Source organism: Schistocerca gregaria, chromosome 4 (genome assembly GCF_023897955.1).
Source record: "Schistocerca gregaria isolate iqSchGreg1 chromosome 4, iqSchGreg1.2, whole genome shotgun sequence".
Taxonomy (NCBI): domain Eukaryota; kingdom Metazoa; phylum Arthropoda; class Insecta; order Orthoptera; family Acrididae; genus Schistocerca; species Schistocerca gregaria.
The window spans coordinates 543,728,790-543,741,629 of NC_064923.1; the positions used below are offsets into that span (position 1 = coordinate 543,728,790).

A 12,840-nucleotide genomic window follows, 5' to 3' on the forward strand; every position below is an offset into this window, starting at 1 on the left:
CTTTTATTTAGTCGTGGAGTATATTTGTCACAAAACACCCACATTGAACCGACTGTGGTCATCTGACACAGGCCACAAACACGTAAACAATTCCTAATTTCTCCACACAATAGCTAACAGCTCTTAAATAATGCAGTACACAATATCAGAAAACGAGCTCTGTGCTCTTAAACTCTCCAAATAAAGCACCACACATTGCACAGACATGCTCGCAGAATGGTGCAACAGACGCGCCCAAACATCCCCAGCTGCCAAACCGACCAAAAGTCTCTGCTCGGCCTGGCCCTAAACATGACCTCAACACAGTCGCATTCGCACCTATCACCTGAGAAATTGATATTGCCTATGCGCTTTAGATTATGCTCCAAGGCAGGCGACGTGCTCGTGCGGTCGGCGGGAAAGGGAGTTCCAGAGTCTCCAGCCAAGTTCAGCTTCCGAGCGCTCGTGACAGCCGACACATGTGAAAGCTGCTTTGTTCTTTTCATGTATACCGCCGGCGTCTCAGGTCTGACCCAACCTTCACGTCTATTGTCAGAATAGCTCATAGCTCGTTGACACACACGATTAACGCGGCCGGCGAAACATTTACTACTACTCACATGCAACCTAGATGGTGACAGAAAACCAATCCCTCTGATCTGCGCTGCAGGCGCATGTAATCATTGAGAACAGTCTATTTATTTTTTCCAACAACTTATTTAACCATACAGTATATCTATCACGCTATCACAAAACGACAATTTCAGATATGTCCTGGGCCATGTTGCACAGTCCACAGACACGCACTCAACCATAATTTCAGTACACACTATAGCAAACTGCTACTAAATAATACCTTACACAGAAGTGTAGATGCGCTCAGTACTCGTCAACTATCCTAATAACGCATAGCAGAGCCTGCAGATCCGCTCGCAAAATAACTCAGCAGACGTGCGTATATACCCCCAACTCCGCACCCTGCCCACAGGATCGTGAAGTCACCCATCCGTCTGATTTCAGACATCTCACAGCCCCTGCCCGGCTTCCGCAAGCGTGAGTTGGCGCGGTCAACGCGCTCGTCAGCGGTCAAAGCACACACATACGTTCGTTCAGGACCGCGATCCGTCACAATCCCGAGCCGCGACCACCGAACGCGGGTGAAAGTCAACTTTATATCAACGCAGCATAATTTTGTAGCGCAGCCTCCATACGCTAGACACATCATAGCAGCACAAGTTTTTTCCTCCCATGGCACTGTAGCACACTGTGCATTGCTCCTCACGCGACATTACATGGCTCTTTAACTAAACATAACTACACATCCCTGATCTTGCCTTGTCGCGTGACCAGCCATCTAAAACCTTCTCAATATCATTCTTACTTTACAACATTAAAAAAAAAAGATCTAATTTACACCTCTCACCGCACCTAGCCTCACACCCGTCCGACCATCAACATAAGCAAACGTCCTCAACCCTATTTTGACACTCATATATCACCCCACAAACCATGCCCATCAATCAATTTTTAATTCTCATCCGCTCTTTTCGAATTACAAACGTAGCCTCTATCTAAACACCAATCAACTCATCTTTCTCACACTTTCAACAGTAAAATTAATTTTACACACACCCAGAAATACCAAACGCAATTAAAGAGTCAAACTTTTATACAGAGCATCAAGCACATACGACACTCACACCAATATTCAAAGCCTGGTCCATGTTTACCACCTTCACCTTGAATTAAATATTATTACCATTGCTGCAACATTCTGCCAGTGCTCGATATGTCCCTATTTTTCCGCTCTTAACTGTTGTCACTAGCGGTCGAATATCACTATCTATAGATTGCATAAATTTCCACATAAAAAAAATCTCGCCCTGCCGTTTAGAGACTCCTATATCCGAAGACATAGCATCATTCAACTATCACTTGCTCTTACCTAATACCTCATCCATCAGGTCTGGGAGCAAGGTCACCCTTTCTTTCTTTCTTTCAGCAGCAGACAGCTACAATCGTAGCTAAACAGCGTCATCAACTTAACATCACCATTTGCGTAACATATCTTGAAATAAATAAACACATTTACTCAATTACACAGCAGTCCCACTGAGGACATGACCTTCAATATTACAGTTCTTAATCCAATAACCACCGAAACAAGTATTAAATGTTCAAACTAATCCCATAGCGCCTTACAAAGAGAGTGTCCGAGCGCCGGCGGCGGCATGTCAAAGCGACATAGCTGTCCCTCTAAACAGCCGCCCACTCAGCCCCAGGACCAGAATGTTGAATTGGGCTCTCCCTATACCTGCTCTCCAGCTATGGTGTAACGACATACAGTGCACAAATGGATTCCTGAATAGCGCAGATCTCTATCTCCCTCTTGCATCTCCAACAGGACATGTAAACAGTGTCTCCCCCAGCCAGTGAACCTGACGTCTTTCACCCTTCGCTTACAATTTCCACTCACATATATAAAACCATATTCACTCCTGCCAAAACTCACTTAATAATAAAAAAGCATTCTCCCTTTCTAAGCATAGATGAGTATGCATTTATATTCATCCATTGGATCTCTGCAATTTAAGTCAGAGAAAGACTATTACCTTCTGCAACCTGTCTATAAACAAAACGACCTCAGTTACTACAACAGGACCTTGTTTTGACCATTCGCTGGAAATGCGTGCAAGTTGTACACCTCAAACTAGGTACAAGTACAACAGATCCTGAACACCCTATCATCTTTATCCTCCACCATCAAACAGTGAAAAAGTCACGAAGGCACCAATGCGATCCGCTTCCAGCGCAGACAAACGGAATACACAATACTTCCCCCGAATAACTCAGAGTGCGACCATCCAAGAATTCCGAAGAGCTCGCCAAGTCCGACACCTCAAACTACAGATGCCTATATGAACAAGATCATATTAAATATACAGAGACCACTTTAAAGTTTGATTACCCATACTCTAAGCGAATGAGAAGCTGCCTCTGGCTCTTGTTCAAACAGTGTTTTCTAACACGCTTTTACACACTGCCGAGCATTTCGTCTTTCTGCCGCGACTTTGAAGTCATTGTCTGATTCTAAACAGACATTAACACGGACTGATGCACGGCGTCTCACAGGAAACTGTACCTCGCACCTTGTGAATCATATTCTTACAGTCGATAGCATAACATTGAATGATTTTAAATAAAAGACAGCCACAACAGAAGGAAACTAGAAGAGCCTGCTGACGTTGTAGCGACTTCCTTCGAAAGTGATTGACCACCTCTACATTTAAACTCATATGTCGCAGTGACCGAATAGTTTATAACTCTGCATTCCATTTCCAGTGATTGGTCATTTTTACACATAAGTATAGGATCACCGTTTTCGGTGCTAGCAACCCCGGAAGCAGTGGTCCATCAAGCAAAATTTGTCCCCCAACTCAAGCAAGCATTGTCAGTCAATCATTATGTCACATAGTACTCAGAGCCATTTGAACCATTTGAATGTAGTAATGGCGGATTCCACTGTCGAGCAAACTTTGCCGCCAATAGTGTAGCACTGCGTTCTCACTCGCTCGCACACGAACACATGGTGGATGGGGAGTGGTCGGCATTGACAGGTTTGAACATTCCCAGGAAAACAACTTTGGCGCCAAAAGTGTGGAAGGGAACAGCTGACCGTTGTGTGATTCAGCTCCGAGGCAAACAATTTTGGCGGGAAACGTGCGGAGGCGACGAATACATGTGGTGAGTGGACAAGGGACCGCTGTGACGTCAAACTCGGCAAGTTCCAGCCTGTCCAGCGAAAACATGTTTACGACGTGGGAGCGATCGCTGGGCTCGCCCCCAGCGAACCGGCAGTCCAGTGCGCGCGGCTGACTCACGTGACAAGCGTCGGCAGTGTCTCCACCCACTGGCCAGGGGGTGGCGAGGATTTGAACTACACTCCTGGAAATGGAAAAAAGAACACATTGACACCGGTGTGTCAGTCCCACCATACTTGCTCCGGACACTGCGAGAGGGCTGTACAAGCAATGATCACACGCACGGCACAGCGGACACACCAGGAACCGCGGTGTTGGCCGTCGAATGGCGCTAGCTGCGCAGCATTTGTGCACCGCCGCCGTCAGTGTAAGCCAGTTTGCCGTGGCATACGGAGCTCCATCGCAGTCTTTAACACTGATAGCATGCCGCGACAGTGTGGACGTGAACCGTATGTGCAGCTGACGGACTTTGAGCGAGGGCGTATAGTGGGCATGCGGGAGGCCGGGTGGACGTACCGCCGAATTGCTCAAGACGTGGGGCGTGAGGTCTCCACAGTACATCGACGTTGTCGCCAGTGGTCGGCGGAAGGTGCACGTGCCCGTCGACCTGGGACCGGACAGCAGCGACGCACGGATGCACGCCAAGACCTACGCAGTGCCGTAGGGGACCGCACCGCCACTTCCCAGCAAATTAGGGACACAGTTGCTCCTGGGGTATCGGCGAGGACCATTCGCAACCATCTCCATGAAGCTGGGCTACGGTCCCGCACACTGTTAGGCCGTCTTCCGCTCACGCCCCAATATCGTGCAGCCCGCCTCCAGTGGTGTCGCGACAGGCGTGAATGGAGGGACGAATGGAGACGTGTCGTCTTCAGCGATGAGAGTTGCTTCTGCCTTGGTGCCAATGATGGTCATATGCGTGTTTGGCGCCGTGCAGGTGAACGCCACAATCAGGACCGAGGCACACAGGGCCAACACCCGGCATCATGGTGTGGGGAGCGACCTCCTACACTGGCTGTACACCTCTGGTGATCGTCGAGGGAACACTGAATAGTGCACAGTACATCCAAACCGTCATCGAACCCATCGTTCTACCATTCCTAGACTGGCAAGGGAACTTGCTGCTCCAACAGGACAATGCACGTCCACATGTATCCCGTGCCACCCAACGTGCTCTAGAAGGTGTAAGTCAACTACCCTGGCCAGCAAGATCCCCGGATCTGTCCCCCATTGAGCATGTTTGGGATTGGATGAAGCGTCGTCTCACGTGGTCTGCACGTCCAGCACGAACGCTGGTCCAACTGAGGCGCCAGGTGGAAATGGCATGGCAAGCCGTTCCACAGGACTACATCCAGCATCTCTATGATCGTCTCCATGGGAGAATAGCAGCCTGCATTGCTGCGAAAGGTGGATATACACTGTACTAGTGCCGACATTGTGCATGCTCTGTTGCCTGTGTCTATGTGCCTGTGGTTCTGTCAGTGTGATCATGTGATGTATCTGACCCCAGGAATGTGTCAATAAAGTTTTCCCTTCCTGGGACCATGAATTCACGGTGTTCTTATTTCAATTTCCAGGAGTGTAATTCTGTTGGAGTGCAGACGTTATGGTGACTGCACTGCGATATCAAAGATGTGTGTGCTGACTGTTGGATAACAACTGATGACCATACTGCTTGAAATAAAGTCTTCAGTCCCTTTCTCCCCTGCAAAATCCAAGGACGTGACTTAGGTTACTATAAGTGCAGCTTATTATTTGACGCGATTCTGATAGGCTACCAGTGAAAAAAGGTAAGTGGTGGAGAAAGTTCGTACGTGTGATCAATTATGGTGTTGGGATTTGAACTTGTGATAGATTTTTGTTATGGATGTAAGGAAAATGGCTTCCTCACCGAGAAAATCGGACATCGTGAATAAATAATAAATGATAATAATAAATAGAAGTATAGTTTTTAAGAGATTATCATTCAAAAGTTGCGCCATTTTTTCTTGAGGTTAGGTTAGTGGATGTAGCACAATTGGCCTATTTTCCCGCCAAAAGCCGCCATCTTGGATGACGTCATGCTCTGCTGCCAAGTCGACATTGCGCCATCTTGGATGACGTAATCGCCGCCATCTTGAATAAATTTGACAACAATGGAGAGTTGGGTGACACGAACCTTGCCCTACTACTCACCAGTCTGTCTGTTGGCTGACAAGCCTGAGGAGGATCTGCCACGTTGAATGGTTGAATGACTTCTGAGATTGTGGGTGTATGACATCAGAATGGTATACAAAGCAGACTCAAAAACAAGGATGCCGACTGTCTTTCGTGGAATCCTTTGGCAGAACGCAGCAGTGTGGATGAAATCTAAGTCACTGCTACCTCAAATTACTTTGTTGAGGAGCAGGGTTAAGAGCCAAACTATTGAAAACCGTGGAAGGAAGTGACCAAAGAAGAATTCCAATTGACATATAGAGGAACTACGATCCAGTTGTGTGAGAATAATTGCTCGTCATCCCAAGTAATCTATAATCAGTTATCCCAAAATATTTCCATGACGCTCCAACACCTGGTCACCTGGTATTCGTAGAGTTCCTAGACAAAATCAGACGCAGGTATTAGCGGCTAGGCCTCTACCGATCTGGTAGATACTATGTGAGCTATCGTCAGGAATGTAAACTACGAAACTACTTCTGCTACCAATGACGACTGCAGCAGTGTCCTTTCATCGAAATGGATGACTTCTACACAAGATTCCTTTAAGTCAACAAATGGCTATCAGTGGATAATAGTCTGCACTGAGTGTCTCACCTCCTACGCTGTCGCCAAAGCTGTGACAACTGCGAGAGTTCTGGAAATTTCAAGGTTCCTTGTAGACTACATCATTTTGACGCTCGGAGCACTCTGTGTGATAATCTCTGCTCGTGGAAATGTTTCCGAATCGAGTATACTGTCAGACAGAGGTTAATTTCATGTCGCTACGTCACTCTTAGGATGACGACTACCTACCACCCGTGGACGAATTGTCTCGCAGAACGCTTGAATGAGACGGTGGAAGATATGCTATCGCTGTAAACTGATGTAGAACAGACAAATCGGAATAGAATACTGCCCACCGTGACATTCACATATCACGCAGCAAAGCAAGAAACTACAGGATTCACACCGTTTTTTCTGCTCCACACTCGCGACGTCGAAACAACAATGGATTCACCGTCGCTGATTCAGACGGACGATACTTGGGATGATTACATGCTACATTTCATCGCCATGATCGACGAAGGAAGACAGCTCTCTCGCATATGGTACCTGAACCATCAGGAATGAGACCCAGAGCGCTAAAACGCCAAGCACCGTCCAGTGAGATACAGCTGGGGAGACTTGTTGATTTTTACGCTGTGTGGAAAGTGATACTACCGGAAAAGTTACTAAAATGTTACTCTGGGCTGTATCGTATCTTTTATGCTTGTTGGACGTCACATAAGAACTCGAGGACTCCACCAAGAAGACAAAAGTGCAGGGGATATAGCCCATGTCCCCCCCTAAGAGGCTCTAGTACAGACCTGAGACGCATATTGACAATGGGCGTTTCTCGTTCAAGGAAACTGAAAGCCCACTCGATGATCATGAAGTGGTGGGAAGGGCTACATTCAATGCTCACCGTAGTGAATAGGATGTTACAACAAATCCAAACGCGAGGATCCTCCAATGCAGCCATACCACTGATCAGACGTAGATCTTGGATGATGTAGTCGGCTCCAGTGAGGACTTCTGAAACATAGGTCACTGTTTGTACACGTGAGGGAGCAATGCCAAGTGCTGTGCTGTATGCAATGTGGATTGCTGTTCAGCGTCTGGCGGTTAGCATCACTAAATGGCGTACTGCTAGTCGCCAATATACGAGGGTAATGCCATATCCTCTCCTATTTTGTACAAGTATTTTTTTTAAGTACATAGACCTCTTTATTTCTGCAATGGTTTACATCAGTTTCCAGCTTGAACCATTTCTGTCGATGCATTTTTGTAGACGCTGTGGTAGGTTTTGTATGTCCATCTCATACCAGCTCGCCGCCATACTGTTCAGAAAGTTATGAATCTCTTCTTTCACCTCGTCGCCGGAACTGAATCACTGGGACCACAATTAACGCTGACAGGTACTGTGAGACTGAAAAAACTCAAACGGGCAATTCAGAACCGGAGAAGAGGAATGTTGAACAAGGGCGTACACATTCTCCATGACAACGCTCGCCCACACATCGCTCTGCAAACCGTTGCTCCCCTGCTACAGTTCCAGTGGAACATAATCACCCACGCACCCTAACCCTATAGTCCTGACTTGGCGCCCAGTTCCCTAGGTTAAAAGAACATTTGGACAGAAAGCGATTGAGCTCCGATGACGAGGTGAAAGAAGAGGTTCATAATTTTCTGAACAGATGGCGGCGAGCTGGTATGACATGGAAAAACTGCCACAGCGTCTACAAAAACGTATCGACAAAAATAGTGATTATGTCGAAAAACAGTTAAATGTTCAAGCTGTAAACAGATGTAAACCATTGTAGAAATTAACAGGTCTGTGTACTTATAAAAAAATAGGAGACCTTACTTTTGGGATTACCCTCGTAAGTTAGATCACCAGCAAATATTTGTTATTTAGTGTTTATCATTTCAAGAACGTTCTCGAAATTTCTTTTGTTTGTTTGTATAAATAGCAACACTCTCCGTCCAGGAGGGAATTCTGCTCGGTTGGGACTTGATTGTAACTGCGATTTGACAATAGGATTTTACAACAACACACTCAACGAAACCTTTAGTAGTATTGTTAGTTACTGCAGTCATTTGAGTTAATTACACCTACATTACACAGTTAAGTAGACTTACCGTGTACGTGCAGTAACAAGGAGTTTGTAGTAGAAAATGTTTAGTTTTGATTCAAAAACTTTCTGTCCCAGCTCTTGCGAAGTCTATTCAAGGTGTATGCTGGAGAGGGTGACACCCATTTTTACATAGTAGTTAATTAAGGATTTTTGTCAACTGCAAATGTCATAAACTACGAAGGCGTACTGATAAGTACTACCTCTGAATTTTTTATGTGAAAACTCTTAAAGCAATGACAACATCACACCACTTAGGAGTGGTGCGACATCTGCAACAATCCAGCGCCTTGGACTCACTGCCATCGATCATCCTCCATACAGTCCCGACTTGTCCCCATCCGATCTTCATCTGTTTCCAGAACTTAAAGAACACCTCCGAGGACTTCAGTTTGGTAGCGAAGAAACGTTGCAAGTAGAGATGAGGCTGTGGCTCTGTCAACAAAGTCAAAAATTCTACAATGATGGTGTCAAAAAACTGGTCTCTCGTTGGGAGAAATGTGTTCGTAGCCAGGGTGGATTAGTTGGGAAATAAATATGTAGACATGAAGAATAAACATGTAGATTGTTAAAAAAAACTTTAAGAATTTTCTCATAAAAAATTCGGAGCCATTGCTTTTCACCACGCCGTCATTTTATATTATACACTACTGGAAATTGAAATAAGAACACCGTGAATTCATTGTCACAGGAAGGGGAAACTTTATTGACACATTCCTGGGGTCAGATACATCACATGCTCACACTGACAGAACCACAGGCACATAGACACAGGCAACAGAGCATGCACAATGTCGGCACTAGTACAGTGTATATCAACCTTTCGCAGCAATGCAGGCTGCTATTCTCCCATGGAGACGATCGTAGAGATCCTGGATGTAGTCCTGTGGAACGCCTTGCCATGCCATTTCCACCTGGCGCCTCAGTTGGACCAGCGTTCGTGCTGGACGTGCAGACCGCGTGAGACGACGCTTCATCCAGTCCCAAACATGCTCAATGGGGGACAGATCCGGAGATCTTGCTGGCCAGGGTAGTTGACTTACACCTTCTAGAGCACGTTGGGTGGCACGGGATACATGCGGACGTGCATTGTCCTGTTGGAACAGCAAGTTCCCTTGCCGGTCTAGGAATGGTAGAACGATGGGTTCGATGACGGTTTGGATGTACCGTGCACTATTCAGTGTCCCCTCGACGATCACCAGAGGTGTACGGCCAGTGTAGGAGATCGCTCCCCACACCATGATACCGGGTGTTGGCCCTGTGTGCCTCGGTCGTATGCAGTCCTGATTGTGGCGCTCACCTGCACGGCGCCAAACACGCATACGACCATCATTGGCACCAAGGCAGAAGCGACTCTCATCGCTGAAGACGACACGTCTCCATTCGTCCCTCCATTCACGCCTGTCGCGACACCACTGGAGGCGGGCTGCACGATGTTGGGGCGTGAGCGGAAGACGGCCTAACAGTGTGCGGGACCGTAGCCCAGCTTCATGGAGATGGTTGCGAATGGTTCTCGCCGATACCCCAGGAGCAACAGTGTCCCTAATTTGCTGGGAAGTGGCGGTGCGGTCCCCTACGGCACTGCGTAGGATCCTACGGTCTTGGCGTGCATCCGTGCGTCGCTGCGGTCCGGTCCCAGGTCGACGGGCACGTGCACCTTCCGCCGACCACTGGCGACAACGTCGATGTACTGTGGAGACCTCAAGCCCCACATGTTGAGCAATTGGGCGGTACGTCCACCCGGCCTCCCGCATGCCCACTATACTCCCTCGCTCAAAGTCCGTCAACTGCACATACGGTTCACGTCCACGCTGTCGCGGCATGCTACCAGTGTTAAAGACTGCGATGGAGCTCCGTATGCCACGGCAAACTGGCTGACACTGACGGCGGCGGTGCACAAATGCTGCGCAGCTAGCGCCATTCGACGGCCAACACCGCGGTTCCTGGTGTGTCCACTGTGCCGTGCGTGTGATCATTGCTTGTACAGCCCTCTCGCAGTGTCCTGAGCAAGTATGGTGGGTCTGACACACCGGTGTCAATGTGTTCTTTTTTCCATTTCCAGGAGTGTATATATTTTACATATATTTTATTGACGGAGTTAGGGTACCTCTCATTACATAGAGTCATGAATTAACACCAGATAAGCTGCAAGTCATCCGATTTTTGAATAAAACTAAATTTTTGCCTAAACTACATGGCTCCAAAGCCTTATCCAACCTAATGTCAAGGAATGACAGCTTGGTAAGTATACAATTTTCAAACGTTCTATATTGAAAAATTGGACATTGGTGGTAAGTTCTTATGGGACCAAACTGCTGAGGTCATCGGTCCCTAAGCTTACACACTACTTAATCTAACTTATACTAACTTGCGCCAAGGACGAAACACACACCCATGCCCGAGGGAGGATTTGAAACTCGACGGTGTGAGCCGCGCGGACCGTGACAAGACTCTACCCCGCGCGGCCGTTCTGTATTTGAATCTGTCACTCTGCAGTGGAGTGTGCGCTGTTTCGAAACTTTTTTCTTTGTCATCAATCTTGAGACTGGTTGCCAGCACTTACTCTGTATTTATTGGAAGCTAACTTCTTCATTATTGCATAATTAGAGAATCTTGCATTATGTATAACTAATTCAAAAATGCCAGTCGCGATCTTCCTCGGTCTTTCTTCCGTTGTAATGTTCCTCCGAGGACATTTACGAGGAACCGGATGTGTCGTATTATGTGACGACTCTACTCGTGTCCTCTTCGCAGCATTGTTCTTCCCCGCCGTTACTTTGCAGGGCTCCTTGTTCTTGGTTTTATCTGTCCACTTTATCTCTAACAGGCGTTTCCAGCACCACATCTCAAATGCTCCGAGGTATTTCATATCATTTTTGTCTACTGTCTACTGTCCATGTTTTATACCCACACAGTGGTACGTTCCAATTCCAGCTCTCAACCACCTTTTTTCTTCGAACAAAGCATTTTTCTTTTATTTATGAACATTGTTCTTTCATTTCTAATTCTTTGTTTTACGTCTTCTTTGGGGTTTGTTTACTGAATTAAGCTTCCACTCTTTAGTGGAATCTGCCCTGTTTTGAAGCTTCCTGACAGATTGAAGGTGTGCCGCCTTTTGATTCGAAGGTGGAATCCTGCCTTTGCGAACAATGGTCTTGCAAGACATGTAGGAGAGTTTCTGTGAAGTTTGGAAAGTAGGAGACAGGTACTGGTTGAAGCAAAGCAACGCGGAAGTGTAGCTGTGAGTCATGCCTGGATAGGTCAGCTGGTGAGAACATTACCCGCAAAATGCTAAGTGCGAATCAAAAACTGGCTCTCAGCACTATGGAACTTAACTTCTGAGGTCATCAGTCCCCTACAACTTAGAACCACCTTAACCTAACTAACCTAAGGACATCGCACACATCCATGCTCGAGGAAGGATTCGAACCTGCGACCATAGCGATCGCTCGGTTTTAGACTGTAGCGCCTAGAACCGCTCGGCCACCCGGGCCGGCTAAGTGCGTATCCCGATCCGTCACACAGTTTCAGTCTATCGTAAAGAGAGGTTCATTCAGCTATGAACATGAACCTTCCAGGAGAGCTTGTCATGTAGTATCGTTCCCAGAAATCTATGTCTTCCGCTTCCCTAATAGTATCGCCACTGATATGAAGTTGTACGTCAGCAGAAGCAGAATTGACTGTGAGGAAGTGAATGTATTACGTATTGTTGAAATCATGCGTGTGTCTGCTTCCTGTGAACCAGGAGTCACTTCACTCTGTGACAAGATTTGATATAATATTCAATTCCTTACCTCAATTCGTAACTAACCGGCATGTGTAAATCAAGTAACAAAACACCTTCACTGTTATCTATTCCAGATGAAAGTAAATCATTAATGTATAACATGAAAAGGAGCTATCCCAGTACTCTGGTCTGCAGCTCGTGGTCGTGTGGTAGCGTTCTCGATTCCCGGACAGGGATTTTCTCTGCCTCGTGATGACTGGGTGTTGTGTGCTGTCCTTTGGTTAGTTAGGTTTAAGTAGTTATAAGTTCTAGGGGACTGATGACCATAGATATTAAGTCCCATAGTGCTCAGAGCCATTTGAACCATTTTTTGAACCAGTACTCTGAGGAGTACCTCACGTTACATTACCTCATCTTTCACAATTGACCAATACTGGGCAAATTTAAGTCACCACTAACAACTGCGATATGCTCAAGCTTTTTCAGTGCTATCGAATTTAGACTCTATTTGAACTACTTC

General features: G+C 46.6%; 1 protein-coding gene across 1 annotated transcript in view; it reads left to right on the top strand.

Moving 5' to 3' along the window:
* The first annotated feature begins 216 nt into the window (after positions 1 to 216).
* Positions 217 to 12,840, top strand: part of LOC126267802 (uncharacterized) — a 160,641-nt gene continuing 148,017 nt past the window's right edge. Inside the window, exon 1 of the mRNA XM_049973107.1 lies at positions 217 to 505. Coding sequence (XP_049829064.1) covers positions 217 to 505 — 289 coding nt within the window. The remainder of the gene's footprint in view (positions 506 to 12,840) is intronic.